Source organism: Podarcis liolepis (genome assembly GCF_965112155.1).
Source record: "Podarcis liolepis genome assembly, chromosome: Z".
NCBI lineage: Eukaryota > Metazoa > Chordata > Lepidosauria > Squamata > Lacertidae > Podarcis > Podarcis liolepis.
The window spans coordinates 25,399,546-25,423,186 of NC_139570.1; the positions used below are offsets into that span (position 1 = coordinate 25,399,546).

Here is a 23,641-nt window from a genome sequence, read left to right on the forward strand (position 1 = left end):
CTCAGTACCCATAAAAAACTACATTTCCCATGGTTCTTTGGGGAAAGCCATGGCTGTTAAAGTGGTATAAACGTATGGAGCTGATGTTGTCATAAATATATGGTGCTGATGCTGTTATTCCACTATCAGTCTCTAACTGTACCTTGAGACAGGTGAAATTATTGGCCTACATCAAATTTCTGTCTACCATGGGCATAATTTGCTTCACCTTTTATGGTGTCTATAGATTATCCTTCTCTTCTGTATGTATAGTTACCTCACATTTAGAAATGTTTTTAATGTCTATGATATGTATATAAGATATGGTTATATTTGGGTTTGTTTCACAAACGTGTAATCTATTGTAAGGTGAAAGCATTGTTTCTCTCCCTATGATTTCCCTGAGTCGGAATTCTGTTTTTCCTGTCAGGATTATCTCAGGGGGTGTTGCAGGGCCACACCGCTGGGTTTGTGGACAAAGATGGCCTTTTGTAGAGGTGCCCTTTGCCTCCACACAGGTCACAAAATAGAGAGGAGAGCTGCCAATACAGTACAAGGAAAAGAAGAGAGCCAGATACTGTACACAGGAGTATAGCTTCCTCTTAACAGCAAGCCCAGGTGGCGAGTGCCAGCCAGTTATGTTGCTGAAACAGGACTGCTGAGAAACAAGAGGGAGCTATCAGCATGCTTTTGGGGAACTTGAAGGTTTTCAGGAATACAACTGATCTTTAGAAATAAGAACCTAATAAGAGGAAACCTCCCTCTACCCAAAGCAGCCTGAGGGCTGAGCCTGTTCAGTGGTAATTGAATGCAGAATGTCTATTGAACCAGAAGGGAAATAAGCAGAAAGTAGTAGGGGGAGGTCATGCCCTGCTTGGGGAGAATGGTTGGCTGGAACTTCCTTTGGGAGGGAGGAAACACTACGTATAACATTTTTGCTTCAGGCCCCACTTTTACTTTGTTAGTTAGGCCCAGTATGTTTGGAATTAGGATCTTGTTTGGGTGCATGTGTAACAACAGCAGCAACCAAACTCAGCCTTTCATCTTTTGTATTTACTTTGCCGCAGAGGCCACATCCACTCCATACATTTAAAGCAATATCCTTCCACTTTAAATAGTCATGGATTCCCTACCACAAACAAACAACAACTTTGGAGACAATAGTTTGTTAAGGATGCTGAGTTTTGTTTGGAGACCCCTCACCAAGCTATTCGCATCATAGAGCTACAGTTCCCAAAGTTCTCAGGGAAGAGGGATTGGTGATTGAACCACTTGTAGCTCCATGAGGGGAATAGGGGTCTCTTAGCAACTCTGAGGGCCGTTAGCAAACTCCAGTTCCCAGGATCATTCCTTGGGAGAAGCAGTGTTAAAGTGGAACAATACAGCTTTAAATGTAAGGTGTGGTTGTGGGCTACTAGAGACAGGGATTATTATTATTTATTAAATTTATGTATCACCCTTCGGCCAAAGATCACAGCGTGGGATTGGTTGTGCTTATTACAGTGTGCCTGAAGATCCTAATTCAAAGTACATTGGGCCTAATCAAGGATACTCCTGTATACCTGGAGGTCTCCTCTTTTCCTTGTATATGTGGTCCCAACAATCCCTACGGTGGTAGCACCTCTTTTTCAGGTTGCTCCTATCACAGGAATAATTGCAGCTTTGTATACACTACCCAGATGCCATGTTAATGATATCTCTATGAAGACCCAGCCAGGAGCCCAGCACACCTCCTGAGGCAGCCTGCATAGGCCTTGCAACTGAACAGGCCCTGAATCTGCACTGCAATAAACTACAATTGAAATGTTTGTTGTTCTTAATTAAAATAAAATATGAGCCACACTTTTAGCTACAAACTGCTTTAAGTACATGTTTTGGTCCTTGTGGCACACACCTTCTTTGCTGTGTTGCATGACTGCTCATCCACCTCATGTTGATTTTAGAGATTATTTACACCAATATTGTGCAAAAACATGAGCTGGAATATGTATTTTAAGAAAATCCATGCCTTGGGGTCTAAGTGTTCTGCATGATCACAAGCTTATTGCGAAACAGCCATTCCAGCAACCATCCAGTATCACATTCTTAATGGCTTTCATTTAAAGGGGGGGGGGGCTCCCATAAATGTCTAGCATTCATGGCAGAGGAGAGATGAGACTGAAAAGGCCTATGTAGCACCTGCAAAGGGTTCAGTTACAGTGGAGGATGTCTTAAGGAACCCATAGTCGCTGCACAGTAGACTTCCTTTCACTTTTGAGAGATCATCAGGTAGCTGAGCTGCTGGCAGTCTTGGCAGGGCATTTGGCCTCATAAGCCAAGGATAAGAGCCTTCTGAATCTGGGACACAGGTAATGTGGCCTTGCATTAGGACCAGAGATGACATACTGGGAAAACGATATTTTTAGGCCCAAGGATGAGGAATCCAAACCACCTGCCATCAGGTGTGGGGTCGATAGTGATGCAGTTGGGTTGCCTCTTTGTGGAGCCAATCTCTGCAGAACGTAGGATTGAACTTCATGTTCAGTCCTTGCTTGGTTACCATTTCCACCCAACACCCATTTCCATGGACCAACTTTGATAGGCAGGACCATTCACCTGGCAATCACCTGATGTCATTTTGCGATCAGGTGATTGACAGGTAGGTGGTCCAGTCCTCCTGCGAAAGTTAGCCTGCAGGATGGGAGGAGATAAAGATCTGTCTCATTGGGCGTAAAAGGTTCTCCACACCTGTTCTAAGCATTGGCTAAATCCCTGAAGTGAAGCAGAACATTTGGGAAGGATTCTACCAGAAATCATCCATTAAGGAAGGCCAGTGGAAACTGGCAAGAAGCAAATAGAAAGCACATGACAGTAAGAAAATTCCCAGAGTTCCCTGATAAGAGGGACTGGTTGCTAAAATCATTCTGGGAATTGTAGCCTTTGGAGGAAAGAAATCTCTCCCTCCTAACAGCTCTCAGCAACCTTTACAGTCCCTGGATTCCTTGGAGGAAGCCATGACTGATAAAGTGGTAGTAGTGTAAATGTGAGGTGCAGATGTGACCCTAGTAACTAACCCACAACTCTCTGTGGACCTCGCTTACCTCTTCAAGAAATCAAATCAAAAAGAATTTGACTAGTTCCATTGACTATAGTATTTAGAATTACTGAATCATGGCCTTGAGTGATTACATTGTTAAGAAGCACTCCAGTGTTTTTTCTCAGGGAATGGATCCCTCAAGAGCTGTCCAGATTCCTTGTCCCATTTTAATACCCCCTCCACACGACATGCCGTAGCTTCTCAGGTGAATCTCTGCATGTAACACTGCTTTGAATGAACATGTATTCACACATTGCTTGGGCTCCCATACCACCTGTTTGCTAGGGGCTGAGTTTTGCCCATCATATAATTCAGGGAGAGAGAGCCTAGAGCTCTTCAGATTTAGTGTTGGACTACAGTTCCCATGAGCCCTAGCCAGTATGGCCAAGAATGATGGGAGTTGTAGACCAACATCTGCAGGCCCACAGGTTCTTCCACCCTTGATGATGAATTTTTACTCTACAAGCATTTATTTTGCTTCGCATGCCCATTCTACCTGCCTTTCTCAAAACATATTTATGGTTCATTTTTCATTCTCCCATACCACTGTAACTACAGCTGTTCTAGTTAGCCTGATGGAATGCTGTGCATGACTAGAGCTTGTACTAACAAATCAGCATTTAACTATCTTTGTTTGTTGTGATGTCATGTTCGTTCTTTTGTCTTCATTTCTCTCCATATAGCCTTAACGTTAGGTTGGAATAATGTTAAAACAATCTTGGTTGCAATGAAACTTGCGATGACAGTCTCCTTGGTTCACGTTTTCCTTTGTGTGTGTCACCATTTATTCAATTCCTACCCCACCCCTCAGTTGAAGAACAAAATCATTCCAGCAAATTAGCACATTGCAATAGCTGTGGTATCACTTTGGAAAGAAAAGCCAAAATGTATAGATGCTAGGATTTAATTCCACTATATAAATGCATCAAAAGCTTGCCTTTTCACTGGAATTTTTCTATATTTAAAATATGTTGACTTTCTCCACATGTGGTAGTTACCACCCATTGGAAAACGTTTCAATCAAGTCTGTTCAAAGTCTAGTCTCTTTGGTGTTGACATTGCATAGCCTGGCATTGTGCTTGGGTTAGGTGACATGCTTTGCAGTCCACAACCCATTTACTCAATGGTTGTTCTGTCCAGTTGGCGAGTTGTGAATTGCAACCTTTTGTATAGGGTTTGTTTGGTTTTCTTGGTCTAACACCGATGTGCTTCCTTTTGTATCCTAACCCTAATGGCATTCTCGCAACCCCCTTACTGCTTCCTGTGCCTCAACCTCCTGATGAGTTCTTACTGTGCTGGGTTTGCAACTTCTCAGGTTCATCAGGTACTGTGGTTTCCTTCAAGCTTTTTTCCTTCTTCCCTTAAATACTATTTTTCTTACCTTTTTTGTTTAAAATAGTAGTTCTCGTTGCTATTGGTAAATAATAATGATAAGAAAAATAATGGAGCACAGAGACAAACATAATATGTTTTAAATTAAAGTTGCTCATCTTTCTTTCTATTACTTGAAAGTTTTTCAGTGTGCATAGCAGTTTCCTTCTTGAGGCATTATTATTATTTGTTGTTGTTAGTATTTTTATTTTGTTTAAGATGGACTTATATACTAACCTTTACCATACTTATCTCACGGTGGTCTTCAATACAAATTAAAACAAAACAGCAATAACGTATATACACACACAATTAAAGTCAATGAACAAATAGTTGGATATCATATAAAACATTCTTTACAATATTTAAAATTCGGCATCCATCCAACACTTACAATGCAAACCTTGAAAATACACAGTAAGTAAAAAACTGCCTCTTGATCCATCAGTCATAAAATGGGAGTTGCTTGGTGAAGTGTGGGGTGAAAATTTTTCAAATAAATAAATAATAAAATTAGAATAATCTCTGTTCACTTAGAGCGGGAGTTCAACAGTTTGATTAGACCTAGTGTCTTGAATACCTGATTTCTAAATTCCTGATTGTGTGTTTGTTAACTTTTGATTTTATTTACCGTATTTTTCCATGTATAAGATGAGGCTTTTTTATTTTATAAGTATGTTAAAAATGGGGGGTTCGTCTTATACATGGATAGTGCAGAGGCGGGACGGCCGATTGGTTGCAGCCGCAAGCAGGAGATTATCAGTGGTGATTGGGCGGGTGATTGTTGGCTGTGGCAAGGGCTGTTGTTGGATTGGGTGCCCCCCCCAAAAAAAGCTCAACAACTCTGGGCAATCTCCCTGCATTTTCTTGATTAGGAGTCTCCCAAAATAGGGGGCCTCTTATACATGGGGGCATGCTATACACGAAAAAATATGGTATATTTATATTTTTATTCCTTTTTTCCTTAAAAAAAAACCTTTTGTAACTTGGACAATTTTAATTTATATTTTATACTCTTTGTAAACTGCTTTGTGGTTTTATTTACACGTAATCAGTTTGCAAATTTTGTTAAATAAAACACATAAAAATGATACCTAGTGTCCTAGCCCTTGTTTTTATCACAGACCTGCTCTGCTGTAGGTTATGTTGAATGAAGGCAACAGGTCAACTCTATACTGCAATATAATCATATTGTGATATAAAGATATGTATATGACGTAGTTTGCAACAATTCCCCTGCTTCTCTTGCCCATACAAGTTGGTCTGCAGTACCTTTTGGAAATTGTTTCTTGCTAAAGGATTGTTTTCTAATCATATTTGCCTAGGATTACAGGGCATACCAGGTGAAAAGGGAGATCCTGGTTCACCAGGATTCGACATTCCTGGTCCTCCAGGAGATAGGGGCATTCAAGGATTTCCTGGGTCACCCGGTCTCCCAGGACCTCCAGGTTCACCTGGGCCAGTTGGAAGAGATGGCCTTCCAGGAATTCCAGGTAAATCCTTTTATACTATCAACTGCATAGTGTAGACACTGTTTGCATCCATGTGGAGCTTTACTTGTAGAAAATAACAATTCCATATGAATTAGTCTGCTTTAAAGAGATGGCTTGATGTGTAGGAAGCAAGTAAATGCTTGTGTAAAACCAAGCTATTGAAACCTAGTTCACTGGTGAAGAACTGAGAACATTTCAAGCTTTTGCTATCTGATAGCCTAAACCAGAGATAAATTCAGTTTCAGGGCCTCATGATAACAGAAGTCATGTGCAGCTGATCTAGTTCATAGATGAACAGTTGGGAAATAAGACAACTGTCATGATCAGTCAATTAATTGTGCTACAGATTTTTATTTTTTTAATTTATTGTTACAGATGATTGTTTTGCATGTACATACTTCCAGTGGTGGGGCTTGTGGTGGGATGAAGCTCTCCTCTGGCACTGCTCCTTACTTGGGCAGGGATAGGGAAAGGACAATTATAAGTTTGGGAGTGCAGTGGTGAGAGCATTAAATTAGTGTTGGCGGTTGTGCCACCAGTTCAGCTGCTTACCCCCACCTCACCCCATTGAGTGCTTCCATAGGTGGCAGGTGACTACTTAGCAAAACACTCTCCCTTCACTCTCTGAAAAGGGCATTCCTCTTCTGCAGTGGTGCCTGTTTCAATGCATGCAAGTGGCATCTATAAGTGGAGAGAGTTGCTGTTTTCTTCCTCCAAATCTCTTTTTTTTTTTTTTTTTTTTTTGCATACACAAACTTGTAGTTCAAACTGCTCCAGCTAAACTCCAGTATATGGATTCTGAATGCTTTTTTTGAACTTGTGAAAAGTTGCACATTTAGGAGCCAAGTCCCAGGAGCTTTCATCTTCTAGGGTTATTCTGTAGACGAAGACATTGTGGATGCTTGCAGGAGAGAATAGCTTTTGGATTGCAATAGATGGCTTTAGTGCAATAGACTGATTTGATTCACCAGTTTAATCCTATAGGAAAGAAAGCAGTGAATTTTTTGGGGGGAGGGTGTTTTTGCTCAGAATAAAACTGGTAATTCCATGCATCCAGGTAACAAAGGCGATATGGGAGTGATGGGTGCACCTGGTCCCCAAGGTTCCCCTGGAACCCCAGGCAGGAATGGCCTTCCTGGCATGAAAGGTAAGAGCTCCTTTACCTTACTGTTGTTTTACATTTTTATAGCCATAGAGGTAAAGCAGCATTGGAATGTGGAAGTGGTCATTTAAAGATTCTGGAAGTTCAAGTTTACTTCCTGTTTAACACACGTATATAAGAGGAGGGCATTTGATTTCTGTCTCCCTCTGTACATTATTTGGTTATAGTGTTGGCAACCTAAAAATAGTTTTAGCACCTCATGGCCTGATTTTTGTGTGTGTAATAAGAGTATTAGACTAGGACCAGGGCAGACTTGAGTTCAAATCCCCAGTGAGCCATGAAGCTTATTGGGTGATTTTGTCCCATACCTAGCTGACATGGTTCTAGTGAAAGCAAAATGGGTAGGGTAGCAGTGACCATTTATGCCAGAAGGGGGACTCCTGGCCCATGGGCCTAAGTAGACCCACAAAATCTCTGAATTTGGCCCCTAAGGCTGTATTGGTTAAACCAAGCCCACCTGTAGTCACCAAGTGCAAAGATCAAGTTCAGTCTATTTTTCTGCCGAAGATCAAGCAGTGGGTGTATCTCCAATCTTAGTGGTCTAGGACTAAGCCTTAAAATATGAATAACCTGACATTAGATGGTTGGCAATTTGGTGGCCCAAATTGTTTAAAAATAGTCCATAAACGGTGAGTCAGTTCTGGATCTGAGGTTGCCCACCTCCAATTTATACCACTCCAAGCACTTTGGAGGAAGTACAGAACAATAAAATATCATTTTAGTCAATGTATCTTTTGGGTTTTTTTGGTGTTATACCAAATGCTTTGACCATGCAAAGGGAGTCAGATCGCCACCTGTTTCACAATGTTTTGCAATGTAGATTGAAACAATGATGAATATTCTCTTGTTTGGACACTGCTTAGGCAATGATGGATTACCAGGCCAGCCTGGTCGTCCAGGACCAGCAGGGCAAAAAGGCAGCAAAGGTGAGACAGGCGTGCCTGGACCTCCAGGAACAATGGATCCAGGGCTGCTGGGCTCTAAAGGAGAAAAAGGAGAACCCGGAGCTCCTGGTGAGATAATTGTGTTTCTTGTGTTGCTTCCTGTTGTAATACTGTTTGGTACCATTCAGCTCTTTTCAGACCAAGGGACATTCCCCATGCCCCAATCCTTACAACAATTTGATTTAATTTCTGGCTGCATCAATCCTTCCTTTCTTCTGTCCTTTTTGCTCTGCAATCTTTTTCACTGGAAAAGGACATTCACTAGTTCAGCTGTGGAGCTAATCACATGATGTATGTGAGTGAATATTCACCACTGGATTTGTGGTCCATGTGCAGTGGCCCTTAGCTTGGTTGATTGGATGATGCTGTTGGAACTGTTAACATATTTCTGTTTGTGCACCTAAATAAAACTCTCTGTCTCTTTGCCTGAAGGTATTCCTGGTTTAACAGGGCAGAAGGGCTACCCAGGCACCCCAGGTGACCCAGGGACTCCTGGACTAGTTGGACAGCCAGGGATACCTGGACTACCAGGTAAGGAAGATGGCTTGTGTAAATGTGCATGTGCTATGTGACCACAAGATCATCAGTGAAGACAATGCACACCAAAATATTGCACACCAAATATTGCCTTCAAACCTTGCACACCAAAATATTGACTTCAAACCATTTTACAGATGTTGGCTTGATTGACTTACACCTGTACATCTTGATGAGGTTTCTATTCTCCTTCTCTGCTAAATCACTGAGAACTTGCCTGCTCTTAAAAGAGCTAGAAATGTTTCCAGAGTCATGTGTGGATTCATGTTGACCTATTGAGCAATTGGATGTTGGTTATTTACCAGTAACTAAGGAATATGAAAAAATTCCTTCCAGTAGCACCTTAAAGACCAACTAAGTTAGTTCTTGGTATGAGCTTTCGTGTGCATGCACACTTCTTCAGATACACACTTCTTTCCGCATGATAAGGAATATGAGGAAAGCAAAGGTTTATAAAATCATGTGTAGCATAAAGAATGTGGATAGAGAAAGGATTTTCTCCCTCTCTCATAACACTAAAACGTGAGGACATTCAATGAAGCTGAATGTTGGAAGATTCAGGATAGATAAAAGGAAGTACTTATTCATACAGTGCATATGGAACTCACTCCCACAAGAGGTAGTGATGGCCACCAACTGGGATGGCTTTAAAAGAGGATTGGATCAATTCAAGGTGAATCAGGCTGTCAGTGGCTACTAGTCACTTCCACAGTCAGAGGCAGTAATGCTTCTGTATACCAGTTGCTAGAAACTCCAGTGGCGGGGAGTCCTCTTTTGCTTGTATCCTGCTTGCAGGTTCCCCACAAGCATCTAGTTGGCCACAGTGAGAACAAAATGGGCTGTTAGCCTCACCCAGCAGGCTTTTATTGCATTTTTTTGTTAAGTTAAAACCATGCAAGCAATTAATTATTCAGCCAACCACACTGTATATATTGTTAGAAGCATCATGGCCCACCCTACTAAGCCAATGCTAATCATGACGTTCCACAGTCCTTAGTTTTAAGTCTTATGATTAACAATATAAACTCAGGATCTTCTGCTGATATACCAATATCCTCCAACATTTTGCAGTTGAAAATTGGGGTATGCGTAACATGCACTAACACCCTACTTCTTATAGCTACTACAGAGCTGGAAGGATAAACAGTCTGACTGTGGAGAAGGCAGATTCCTATTTTCCTTTTAAAATTTCCCCATTATTACACATTGTTGACAGCTCCACTGCACAGCTGTTTGCTATATTTAAACTGCCTGCCTTCTGCTTATTTAAAAGCCAAGCTCAATACAGCTAGGGCAGGTGCCCCACAGTATATTAGCAGTTCAAAGTGTATCATGATAGTTGCAGTTTGTGAAATGGCAGGCTGTGCATGGTGACTTAAGAGTTCACATGCAATGCATTTTCTTCTAATGTGCAATAGAGAGAAAATGCAACCCCGACTCACATGGAGATTGCACTTCTAGAGACTCTGAGGAGGGTGATAAATCATGAGAAAACATCAGCTCTAGTTAGGCGTTCTAAGAAAATGTTAACAAGGCATCCATCAAAGACTGAAACCAGGGAAGTGATTTTTAAAGAAATGGACTAGGAAACAGGAACTGTTGTTGATAAACAGTTGTAATACATTCAAATACATGGCTTCACAATTACACATCCAGGGCACTTTCTTGCAGCATTTTATGGACTCAGACTGCTCACCCATGCATGTTTTTCACAGTGTCCATACAACTTCCTTAACAAAATATTATTTCATTCACACACAAAAACCAGTTTAAGATGGATTTCCACTTTAAGGCTCAGTTAAGACAAAAGTTTTCTCTCCAATTCAGGTACTCAGTTATCATAGCAAACATGAGAAAATATTGTTTGTTGTCAATTTTTGTTGATAATGGTCACTGTGTGTATTTGAACTTTGAATTAAAAAAATCACAGTATTCACAGCATTTGGGCCTTGCTGTTCACAATTTATCAGAAACACTTCATCTGATGAAGTGGGTTCTAGTCTATGAAAACTTACGCCATAATAAATGTATTAGACTCTTTTTGTGTGTCTTTGATGGGGAAAATGATTTTCCTAGAAGCAAGCTGATTATGATGATTGTGCCTTCTCTAGGCCCGAAGGGAGACTTGGGATTTCCTGGGCCACCAGGACCAACTGGACCTCCTGGACAGAAAGGTGCCAGTGGTGAAATGGGACTTCCAGGTAGTTATTTAAAGCATTTTTCTTCCTGGGTTGTTTAGCTGTTTATTGGTTTGTTGGACAGTAAGGGGGCGGGGATTTAACTGCAGTTCTAAAACATATCCAGAGATTAAGCCTCATTAGATACTTTATTTGCTGCTGAGTTAACATGCGTACATTTGACTGATTCATTAATTAAATACCATACTGTAAGGAACTTTGGACAACTTTGGACAGCAAAACATAGAGCAACTCTTACTTCTTTTCTAGGGTCCTTTATTTCTGCAATTTTCAAAAGAAGTATATTCTATTGTGGTTGCAAACCCTGCTTATAGCATCCCCCCCCCCCACCTTCAGTTTCAAAGATATTGAATCTGGATAGGTAGTTTGCAAACTGAGCCCTTTAGAAGCCATTGCAAAACTTTCTTTTTCATATTTTGGGCAGGTCCTCCAGGCCAAAAAGGTTTCCAAGGCATAGCAGGCCAGCCTGGCCAGCCTGGCCAGCCAGGGTTTCCTGGGCTGAAGGGAGACAAGGGTGAACCAGGCCTATCAGACATCGGTATTCCAGGGCCCCCTGGCCCTAAGGTATGTTGTCAAAATGTTATTTCAAATTAAGAGCACTATTTCTAATGTACAAGGGCAGGACTCCAATACCCTACCCAGCTCTTTGCCTCTGACCATCTCTGGCAGAAGTGAAACAGATTCTGAAAAATGAACAAATGTAGGGGAAAGGGTTGCTTGCTGTCATAATGGATTCCTGTTGCATCATAGGATTATTGTGGGCATAATCCAGTACACATTGAAATTGGTGTGCCTCAAGCATACCAAAACTGATGTGCACTTGCTTGCCTCTATTAGAAAAAATTAAGAACCTAACAAGAGTCCTGCTGGCCTATCTAGTCAACATCCTTTTCTCATAGTCACCAACCAGGTGCCTGTTGGAAGCCCAAAACCAGGACCTGTGCTGAAAACTACTTGTGATTCCCAGCAACTAGCATTCAAAGGCACCCTGCCACTGACAGTGGAGGCAGGACATAGTCATTGTGGCTAGCAGCCATTCATTGTCTTACCATCCATGAATTTATCGAATCCTCTCACTACTTCTTCTTTTTTTTTTTATAAAATTTTTATTGGGTTTTCACATTTTAATAGACATACAAACATAAAAACACGACAAAACACGTATAATTTCATAAGCTTACTTTCATTCCCTTCTTGCCTTGACTTCCCCACACCCCCCTTTCCACCTTCCAATTTCCTTAATTGTCTCAGCAAATTATTTTCTCCCGTCTCTTAAATATTATTCTTGTCTTTTCTTAAAGTTTATTGCTTTTTCTTGGCCCAATTTTACTTATTTAACTTTAAACATTAAGTACTTTCTCTAGAGTCGGCCTAAATTCTCTCCCATAAATTCCCTCCTTGAAATGTTAAGCCAAAAATCCTATATTCCCATTCTAAATCTCAGATTATCACTACTCTACTCTCCCCTCCCCCCTTCCCCGGTATCCGTCCCTTCCCAAACCGATGTCCTTAAAGAAAAAAAAAACCATTTTAGCCCGGATTTCTCACATCCGAGGCCCTTAAGCCCCAGTTGGTCTCTCTCCACCAGTTTTGTTGGCAGTCCATTTTGTTGGCCTTCTCTTCTCGAGGGGGTTCTGCCATCCACCCCTCCCCTCTTTCCGAATCAACCAGGAGCAGTTTCTGGCCAGGATCAATCAGTCTCCCATACTCCAACTTAAAGAAGAAGTCCCAATCGTAAATGTCTGTTTTTTTATAATCCAAAATTCGAGTTATTCCAGGGGCTTCTTCCTTTATCTTTCTCTCCTTCTGCAGATTTGTAATCCACTGGTCATCTTCTTTATTTCCCTTGTTTCCAAAGGTTGCAGGCTCTTGGTTGGTTTTTTCCTCTTGCATTTCCTCTCCTCTCTCTTCTTCTTTTTCCCCCAGCTCCAAGATTATCTTTTCTTCTGCAGCTGCAGAGTTTTTTTCCATCCACTTTGTGTCGTCAACAGAGTTGTTTAATTCAAAATTGAAGGTCATCAATTGTTCACTCATGAGAGTACTGTGCTCTTGTAGGATTCCCACAAGACAAAACATTCTTTCTATCTCCGCCCATACTTTCCCTTCTGCGGCCATTGCAATGTCTTTAGTTCCCTCCAGGGGGGTTTCCATCAGTTCTTTTCCACCAATCCGTTACTTTGTTGTTCACAATCACCTTGTTTCCAATCAGTTCACTTTTAGTGTATCACTTTTAATCCAAAAAGATATTATTAACACAGTTCCAATCTTTAGTCTCCCGTTTGACAGCTCTTTTGACAGCTGTCAAACTCCTTGTTCTTTTTCCCGGGCTCACACACAGGGCACTTCCCGGGTCTAGGGGGGGGGGGGTCAACCAAAAAAAAAAGACCTCTGAAATTCCTCTCTCTTCCTCTCCAGCACAAATACTTCTTAATCCAATTTATGAAAGTTATCTATTTGAACACCAGCGTCTTTTCCGACCTAGTGGTCTCTCTTTGCTTTGAGTCTTTTAGTGGGGGGGGGAGTGTGGACTTCCTTTTTAACACGTCCCCCCGATCGTACTTAAATTCAAAGATAAAATCTTTTAGTGCCGAAATTTCCTTCTACTCACGGGTTACATTTCCAGTCCAATTTCAGGAAGAAAGATAGCGCTCTTCGGTCCTGGCTCGCGGCTTCGCTCCGCCGAGGTAGCGATGGACTCTCAGCACCACGCCACTCCCCAGTCCACTCCGCAGCCTTTAAAAAGGCTCTTCGCGGGTCAGGGAGGGCGCTTAAGGTGCCCACCGAGTCACCCAGTCCTCAGGCATCCGCGCCTGAGGTTTTAAGGGTCCCCGTGTCGCCGGCACGGCAAGACCCGTCCTCAACGGAGCCGACTCCCTCCGGAGCTCGGAGGGGGTCCGCCATTACCCGTTCGCGCTATCCCGGAAGTCCCCTCACTACTTCTTGTATGATCAAATTTGCAGGGCTCTGGTGCATAAAAGAACTTCCTGTGCCATTCAGCACATAGTACAACTCTTTATTTCTGCTCACGAAAGAGCCTTTTCTTTGCTGTGGGAACACTCTGCACATGCATGCACACTCATCTTTGCGCGTGCACATCTGAGACCCTATGTTTCCATCAGGGCTTTTGGATCACATGCACTGCATGCAAAAATAACATAGAATCATACACCAGAGGGAAAGCTGTGTAGGTCTGTTGCCAAGAAAGAGTCTTGTGACATCTGAAAGAGTAAACATTTTATTGTGGCAGAAATTTGCATGGATTAGAGCCCAATTCATCAGGAGGATGAAGTGAAGCTTTTTAGTTCCAAGGAAGCTGAATGTTAAATGTTAGAAGATTCAGGGCAGACAAAAAGAAGTACTTATTCACATAGCACATAGTAAAATTGGAATTTGCTCCCAAAAGAGGCAGTGATGGCCACCAGCGTGGATGCTTTTAAAAGAGGATTAGGCAAATTCATACTGTGGTACCTCGGGTTAAGTACTTAATTCGTTCTGGAGGTCTGTTCTTAACCTGAAACTGTTCTTTACCTGAAGCACCACTTTAGCTAGCGGGGCCCCCTGCTGCTGCCGCGCCGCCGGAGCACGATTTCTGTTCTCATCCTGAATCAAAGTTCTTAACCCAAGGTACTAGTCTGTAACCCGAAGCGTATGTAACACGAAGTACCACTGTACAGGATAAAGCTATCAATGGCTAGTCGTCATGAAGGCTCATTTATCTGCTGTTTCAGAGGCAGCATGCTTCTCAATACTAGTTGCTGGGGATTATGTGTAGGAGAGTGCTGTTGAGCACATCATCTGGATAGGTATCTGGTTGGCCATGGTGAGAACAGGATCCTGGACTAGATACATCTATGGTCTGATCCAGCTGGACTCTTCCTATGGTATTATGGGTGATCATCTGTTGGCATGTGTAACATACATGGGGAGAGAAGGGAGGGAGTGAAAGCCATGGAGCCTGAAGGCCTTGCAACAGCTGGTGTCCAATAACTCTTTGCCTTCTATTCCTACACATCTATCTTGAATACTTTTACTTAGAAATATCACAGGGTGTGCCACTTGCATATCTTTTTTTTTTCTCTGGCCCCATTCCTAACACTATTCCAGCCTTCATTCTCTATGTACGTTTGTATATTTGCCAACTTAGGACAATACTCCATGCATCAGATGAAGTTGGTTATGGCCCATGAAACAACACAATTAATTTTTTCTTCATTGCAATTTTAAATACCGTATTTTTCGCCCTATACGATGCACTTTCCCCCCTCCAAAAATGAAGGGGAAATGTGTGTGCGTCCTATGGGGCGAATGCAGGCTTTCGCTGAAGCCTGGAGAGCGAGAGGGGTCGGTGCGCACTGACCCCTCTCGCTCTCCAGGCTTCAGGGAGCTATCGGCAAGCCGTGGGAGAGCTGCGCGGCTTGCGGAGAGCTGCCTGCACCCCGAAGCCTAGGGCGCGCTAAGCTCAGCCATGGGAGAGTCACGCAGCTCTCCCACAGCTAGCAGAGAGCTTGCCTGCACCCAGAAGCTTGGGGTGCGCTGAGCTCAGCACGCCCCAGGCTTCCGGCTTCGCGCAGCTCTCCGCTAGCCGTGGGAGAGCTGCACGTAGTCGCGCAGCTCTCCCACAGCTTGCGGATAGCAGCCTGTTCTGGGGCTGGGGTCAGGGGAAGCTCGGGCTTCCCCAGCCCCACACCTGGAGGGGAAATAATTTTTTTTTCTGTATCCCCCCCCCAAAAAAAAAACTAGGTGCGTCCTATGGGCCGGTGCGTCCTATGGGGCGAAAAATACAGTATGTAACAGTCTAAGAAAAGATAACAGTGTGATAGCTAGCATTAGCCATACTCTGTGTATACCAGTGGGTCCCAAAGTGGGTGGTACTGGGGGGACAATGGGATTACCAAAGGGACGGGGGGGGGCAGCAGGGTTGCTGGAGGTGCAAATGACTGTCAGATTTTCAAAAGCTGGTATCATTGGATCAAGTTTTTTGTTGTTGAATTAATTATACTAAATAGTTTTGCAGTGGTACCTCAGGTTAAGTACTTAATTCGTTCCGGAGGTCCGTACTTAACCTGAAACTGTTCTTAACCTGAAGCACCACTTTAGCTAATGGGGGCTCCTGCTGCCGCCGCGCTGCCAGAGCACGATTTCTGTTCTCATCCTGAAGCAAAGTTCTTAACCTGAAGCACTATTTCTGGGTTAGCGGATTCTGTAACCTGAAGCATATGTAACCTGAGGTACCATTGTAATTGAATTTTGCATAAATGTGCAATTAATAGTTATTGTTTTGAATTATATTGTGCTGTTCCCCTTAGGTCATGCAATCTGCTATTCTGAACAATGCTTTTTATAGGGTAGAGGGGACTGGGGATATTAGAATACTTTCAGATGTCAGTAAGAGAGATGGAAAACGATGAAGCCCCTTTTCACTTTATGGCTTCCCCTCCATCTACAATATAGGCTATTCTATAATTTATATAAACATACCCTGCTTTCTTCCCAAGATTGGCTTCCAAATGGGTTATTCCATCACAGCGTTCAAAGGATAGTACGTAACAGTGAAGAGCAATAAGGCAATACACAAAAAAGTGAGTCCAGCAGTAAAATGGAGTGTGGATCGTTCAAGCCAGCCAGCTATGCCTTCTATCATGCAGAGCCGGGGCAGGAGAGTGTTAGAGCCCTGTCTGGTCAAGTTGCATGGAATCAATTTCAATCCGTTACGCCCGACGATGTGGACAGGCTGCTTGGACGCGTGAAACCAACCACCTGTCTCCTTGATCCTTGCCCATCCTGGCTAATAAAAGCAAGCTGGGAAGGGCTGGGCGATGGGCTTTGCAGGGTGGTGAAGGCTTCGCTTTGTGGGAGTATTCCCAGACCCGCTGAAAGAAGCGGTCATTAAACTGCTTCTTAAAAAACATCTTTAGACCTGGCCAGTATGGCCAACTATCGCCCAGTCTCAAATCTTTCATTCTTGGGCAAGGTGATTGAGAGGGTGGTTGCTAAACAACTCCAGACACACCAGGAGGATGTGGACCATTTGGATCCCTTCCAATCGGGATTCAGGCCTCATCATGGGACTGAAACTGCCTTGGTCACGCTGGTTGATGATCTCTGGTGGGCTAGGGACAAAGGTGAGAGCTGTTTCCTAGTTCTGCTGGATCTCTTAGTGGCCTTTGATACAATTGACCATAACATCCTTCTGGACCGTCTTGAGGGGCTGGGAGCTGAGGGCACTGTTATACAGTGGTTCCGCTCCTTCCTCCTGGGCTGTGTCCAGAAAGTGGGGGGGGGGTGAGTGTTCAGACCCCTGGGCCCTGATTTGTGGGGTTCCTTGGGGTTCTGTCCTCTCCCGCATGCTTTTTAACATCTACATGAAGCCGCTGGGAGAGATCATTGGGGGTTTGGACTCGGTGTCCATCAATATGCAAATGATACCCAACTCTACTTCTCTTTCAAATCAGAACCAGTGAAGGTGGTGAAGTTCCTGTGTGAGTGCCTAGAGGCAGTTGGAGGATGCATGGCGGCTAATGGATTGAGGTTGAATCCTGACAAGACAGAAGTACTGTTCTTCGGGGACAGGGGCGGGCTGGTGTGGAGGACTCCCTGAATGGGGTAACTGTGCCCCTGAAGGACCAGGTGTGCAGCCTGGGAGTCATTTTGGACTCACAGCTGTCCATGGAGATGCAGGTCAATTCTGTATCCAGGGCAGCTGTCTACCACCTCCACCTGCCCGCAGACTGTCGCCAGAGTGGTGCATGCTCTAGTTATCACCCACTTGGACTACTGCAATGTGCTCTGTGTGGGGCTACCTTTGAAGGTGACCCAAAAACTACAAGTAATCCAGAATGCAGCAGCTAGACTGGTGACTGGGGGCGGCCGCCGAGACCACATAACTCCAGTCTTGAAAGACCTACATTGGCTCCCAGTACGTTTCCGAGCACAATTTAAAGTGTTGGTGCTGACCTTTAAAACCCTAAACGGCCTCGGCCCAGTATACCTGAAGGAGCGTCTCCACCCCCATTGTTCTGCCCGGACACTGAGTTCCAGCGCAGGGGGCCTTCTGGCAGTTCCCTCATTGTGAGAAGCAAAGCTACAGGGAACCAGGCAGAGGGCCTTCTCGGTAGTGGCGCCCACCCTGTGGAACGCCCACCCATTAGATATCAAAGAGATAAATAACTACCTGACAATTAGAAAGCATCTGAAAGCATCCCTGTTCAGGGAAGCTTTTAATGTGTGACATTTCAATGTATTTTTAATCTTTGTTGGAAGCCACCCAAGGTGGCTGGGGAAACTCAGCCAGATGGGCGGGGTACAAATAAATTACTACTACTACTACTACTACTACTACTACTACTATCAGCACACTCCATCCCCCATGCCCGCTAAGCATAGTCCACTTTCTGTAAACCTTGGAATTTCCTCAAGCCTGCTGATGCTGATCCTTGTGGAGCTGTCCCTAACCTTTTGCCCATCACCCCTAACCATTGCCCATCATCCCTAACCATTGGCCATGCTGGCTGAGGCTGATGCAACATGTAAGTCCAACAGCATCTGCAGGGCACCAGGCTAGGGAGAAGACTGCTCTTTGACATGTTGATGAAGACACATAGATATCCACACTTGGAGAATGAGTTCACTTTTGGTATACAGTGAAAAGAACTGAGAGTGGGAAAATATGAAGTTCTTCTGATGAAATTGGCTTCTGGAATGGCACAGGGAGGCGTGGGAAAGGGTACCTCCTGGTATTCCAACTCTTTGCTAGTCCTGAAATTTTTACAATACTCTTAGGCCACATTTACATTATACATTTAATAAACATTGTGACCCTACTTTGAACAGCCAGGGTTTTCCCCAAATAATTATGGAAAGTATAGTTTGTTAAGCGTACTTAGAGTTTTTAGGAGAACCCACCCCCCCACCCCCGTTTCCCTCATGGGGCTACAGTTTTTTCAGTGATTTAATGACCAATTGTTCTTCCCAATGACCTCTGGGAATTGTGGTTCTGCACTCTTAGCAAACTTCAGCTCCCATAATTCTTTGGGAGAAGCCATGATTGTTTAAAATGGTATCATAGTTCTTCAGATGAATGGTGTGAATGTGGCCTTAGTTGTGTTTGCCTCAGTCAAGCATAAACCTTTCTTCCTTTTTTCCCCCTAGGGTGACCCTGGTTTGCCTGGATATACAGGTAGTCCTGGCAACAAAGGTTCTCCTGGCAATCCTGGGCTGCCTGGTTTAGCTGGCAGTCCAGGTGCAAAAGGTGATGCTGGCCTCCCCGGATTTCCAGGTAATTAATTCCCATTGAATTTCACTGTTATTTCTTCTGTTTTTCCTCCATGGTTCTCACACTTCAGCTCCTGGAACAAGTAATTTCTCTCTCCCTGATTATGCATTTATAAAATTTATATATAAAATTTAAAAGAAAAATTGTAAAGATGGATTGACATCAGTTCAATCCAATGAAATGAAACGGGGTGAAATAATTAAATGACAGTAATAAAAATAAATAATTTTTGATACAAATGAATAACCCAAGCCCTTTTTTAACTGTTTCACTTTTTTAAAACTATTCAGCAGATGTGGTTGGAAATACATGGAGTGTTTATGTCCGGTTATTGCTGTAACTCTTGATTGCGTTCAGGCGTGGATTAAGGATCTGTGGTGCCTTAGGCTGATAGACGGGAAGGCCCTAAGTGTTATATACTGTATATTAAAGTAGATAAATCATAAAGTCATAAAATGATCTAAAATTAACAAAGCAGCTCAAATCAAAGAGAAAGTATTCAAACAATAAATCATTGTCTCCACTGATTTCCCCTTTTCCTCAGTTTGGCTGTGGCAGTCAAGTGTGGTGTCATTCCTCTGTAAGGCTCATGGTGGCAGACTTGCATAATAGATTTTTCTTCCTTTTTACTTTCACAACAGCCTAGAAGGAAGATGAGGCAAAGTGGAGAACAAGGGCCCAAGGACACCAGTTGACATTGTTGTTGAAATGGGAAACTGAAGGGCCTAACGAAATTTGAGAGCCTAAGGCGATAACATTCTGGTCAATCCGGCCCTGTTTATGCTTCCCTTTTTATTGGCATGTATACACTGTCAACATCGTAAAACAAATAGGACTGTTATTAAGGCCCCATAGACAAAGGCAGAAATGCCTTTCCTTTTCCTTTACATATTTGCTCTTGTAAAGAAAGATACATAAAATCAAAAGCACCACATTTTAACATCACGTTGCTTTTGCCACTTTTTCCATGCCTGAATTGCAATTATTGCACCAGGTACTACAGTTCCCATCCTACTTTGCTGTTTGTATTTTTAAATTGTGTTATCTACAGCTCTTTGTGGTTTTTACATAATAATGTTTTCTTTATAGTTGTTATTGTGCTTTGTTGTGAAATCTGCTTTGGACAGGCTTTACCTGGAGAATCAACATAGCTGTATTTGAAAAGACAAGGATTGCATAAACTCTGTTTTCACAGGTACACCAGGTATTCCAGGACCAAAAGGTATTGATGGACCCCCAGGTAATCCAGGTGTTCCAGGGTCACCTGGGCCTCCAGGTATGTGTAATATCTGTTAATCCTCTTTTTTATTAATTACAAATAAAAGTATTGTTACATATTCCCCACTACCTTGAGTGTTGAGAAGATGCAGGTGCAAAGCTTACCTTTTTTTGAACTATGAACATTCCTTTAATGGCAGCAATTGTGTGCTGGCATACCCATGGCACTTCTATCAAGATATGAGTGTAGCACCCCCCTTTTTTACCTCTTCCCCCTCAAAAAAACCCTGTGCTGGCCCTTTAAACAGTAATCAGGCAGCAATATCACAACAGTATTATGTAGGGAGTTCTAGTAGAGACGTGTAAAATTGTGAAATGTTTTCCCTTTTCCTGAATGCAAATGCAGGTGACAGGTAGTTAGTATACCGTACCTGTAAATGATTTGGAATAAGGATTCAGTATTTTGAGAATAAATCCCAATTTTGATTCCACAGATGAAGCCAGTGGCTTTGATTTCTCTCAGTCTCTTAGTAGACAATAGATTGTGGCTGGCGCTTGTGGTCTAAACCACTGAGCCTTCTGGACTTGCCAATCGGAAGGTCAGCAGTTTGAATCCTTGCGATGGAATGAGCTCCCGTTGCTCTGTCCCAGCTCCTGCCAATCTAGCAATTTGAAAGAACACCGGTGCAAGTAGATCAATAGGTACCGCTGTGGCGGGAAGGTAAATGGCGTTTCCATGCGCTCTGGCTTCCGTCACAGTGTTCCATTGTGCCTTAAGCAGTTTAGTCATGCTGGTCACATGACTCAGAAAGCTGTTTGTGGACAAATGCCAGCTCCTTTGGCCTGAAAGCAAGATGAGCACCACAACCTCATAGTCTCCTTTGACTGGACTTAACCGTCCAGGGGTCCTTTACATTTATTTATTTTTAATAGATTGATACATTAACAAATACTGCTCAAACAAACTGATGTCAGGGATGAAAACATTTAAGTGCAACTTGATGCTGAGTTTCATTTGTCAAATAGAGCTATTTAACCATTTAAATTTATCCTACCAAGAGAGAACCTGTCTTTGTGGCAATGAACACTATAGAAGACCGTGACAATTGTTTGTGAATTCAACCTTCATGCACCAGAAAAAGTGTGTGGGAGGAAGAAAGATGTGAACCATTCAGTCATTTTGAAATATTTAATGCTCACAATAAAATAATAATACTGTTGATAGTTCTTTACTAGTTTTATACACATTAGAGAGTTTAGATATTCAATAAGAGCAAATTTGAAGGCATAGAAAGCTTGTTTAGTATAGTAGTTTCAGAGCTTAAGCTGGAAACAGAAATGAACTTATTTTTTCTGTTCCATTATGTTCTGGGTTCCTTCTGCCTCATACTCAAAGGCTGCTGCCTTCTGGTTTAAATTGGAGAATTTCTAAAATCGATATTTTAACTGGCATGTGCAGTTTGCTACAGTTTTCAGCTTGTGTCTTTTTTCTTTCTTAACAGATTACTGAGGCATACTTGACCATGTGCACAGGGATTGAATTGCAGAACACAAAGAAATTATGATACAATGGTGTGATCATATCAGGATTCCTTTGTGTGCTGCTATTTAAACAAGCTTTGATTTTTTTTGTGTGTGCTCTGAATTGTGGCTTCAGCAATCTTTATCAAAAGTGAAAGGAGATGGGGAGATCAGTTTGAGTACTGTGTTAGGTTCTGGGCACCACAGTTTATGAAGCTGGTGACAAATTGGGATATAGCCAGAGAATGGTGACAAAAACGTGAGGGGCTTGGAGACCAAATCTATGAGGAAAAGGTTGAAGGAGCTGAATATGTTTAGTCTGGAGAAGAGCCCAAACAATGGGCTGTCTCCAACGACCCATTGAAGTGGATGGACATGACTTTTAAATCTGGTCATTGACCATAATAATAAATATTTTTGATTTGGACATAATTCGATGAAATAGGCATGAAGAGCTTTCTGGTGGTGCAAGCTGTTTAACAGGGGGAGATGTGGACTAGTAACTTTTGTTACAGGCTTTTAAGCAGAAGCTAGATGGTCCTCCTACTAGAGATGCTGTAGCAGTAGGTTTCCTGTGTTAGCCAAGGTGGACTAGATGGTGTTTGAAGTTCCTTCCACCTCTATGAATCTATAAGAACTCAGGCAAACTGCACACATAACAGCAATATACCGTATTTTTCGCCCTATAGGACGCACCGTCCCATAAGGTGCACCTAGTTTTTTTGGGGGGAAATAAAGGGGAGGGAATTTATTTTTCCCCCCCAGGCACGGGGCTGGGGCGGGGGAAGCCCGAGCTTCCCCCGACCCCAGCCCCCAGAACACGCAACTCTCCGCAAGCTGTGGGAGCCCAGTGCCGGGCTCCAGTGCCTTGTGGAGAGCTGCGCGAAGCCTGGAGAGCGAGAGGGGTTGCTGCGTACCGACCCCTCTCGCTCTCCAGGCTTCAGCGAAAGCCTGCATTCGCCCCATAGGACGCACACACATTTCCCCTTCATTTTTGGAGGGGAAAAAGTGCGTCCTATGGGGCGAACAATACGGTACACTAAGCAACTGAACATCAGAAATGAAAATGCTATAACACCAACAATAGGCATGAGCGTAGAGGGCAGCCAGTAGGGGTTGGTAAGGGGAATAAGGGACTATAATGTTTTATTGAAACAAATCTAATATACTATAGGGTTTTTAAAAAACAAAAAAACCCCAATATCCTTAATTTTTAAAGGGGAAGATTGATAGATAAGTAATGCATTGACAGTACCCCAGAAACAAGACTGAGAACCGTCAAATCCAAGGGCAAATTTTGTGAGCTATCTTGAAGTACCGGTAGATTACTTGGCTCTTATAAAATGCTGCTAATACAGCGATGGATGGAACTGAGCATTTTCACCCCTCAATTAGATTTTATAGTTCTCTGCATACACCAAAGTAAGGGGAATGTTTTGATCGCTGAAGCAAACGGTCTTAAGGTAAAGATGGATGATAAACAAAACTACGGTGCGACCACATTTGGAATACTGAGTTTTGCTCACCTTGCCTCCAAAAGGATATTGTAGAGTTGGGAAGCATTCAGAAATGATCAAGGGGATGTAGTAACTCTCCCCTATGAAGAAAGGTTTCAGTGTTTGGGACTTTTTACTTTAGAGAAAAGGTGAGTAAGAGGCGACATAATAAAAATTTATAAAATTGCGCCTGGCATGGGGAAAGTGGACAGAGAAATGTTTTTCTCCCTCTCTCATAGACACTAGGAAAGAAAATGCTTCTTCTTCACACAGTGCATAGTGAGGATGATGGAACTTGCTGCCGCAGGAGGCAGTGATGGCCACCAACATAGATGGCTTTAAAAGAGGATCTGACAAATTTGTGGGAGAACAAG

General features: G+C 42.9%; 1 protein-coding gene across 1 annotated transcript in view; it reads left to right on the forward strand.

Moving 5' to 3' along the window:
- The window catches only part of COL4A5 (collagen type IV alpha 5 chain), a 142,284-nt gene that overhangs the window by 94,092 nt on the left and 24,551 nt on the right, over positions 1–23,641 (forward strand). Inside the window, exons 31-38 of the mRNA XM_083484952.1 lie at positions 5,752–5,919; positions 6,977–7,066; positions 7,945–8,094; positions 8,458–8,556; positions 10,674–10,763; positions 11,185–11,324; positions 18,909–19,035; positions 20,228–20,308. Coding sequence (XP_083341078.1) covers positions 5,752–5,919; positions 6,977–7,066; positions 7,945–8,094; positions 8,458–8,556; positions 10,674–10,763; positions 11,185–11,324; positions 18,909–19,035; positions 20,228–20,308 — 945 coding nt within the window. The remainder of the gene's footprint in view (positions 1–5,751; positions 5,920–6,976; positions 7,067–7,944; positions 8,095–8,457; positions 8,557–10,673; positions 10,764–11,184; positions 11,325–18,908; positions 19,036–20,227; positions 20,309–23,641) is intronic.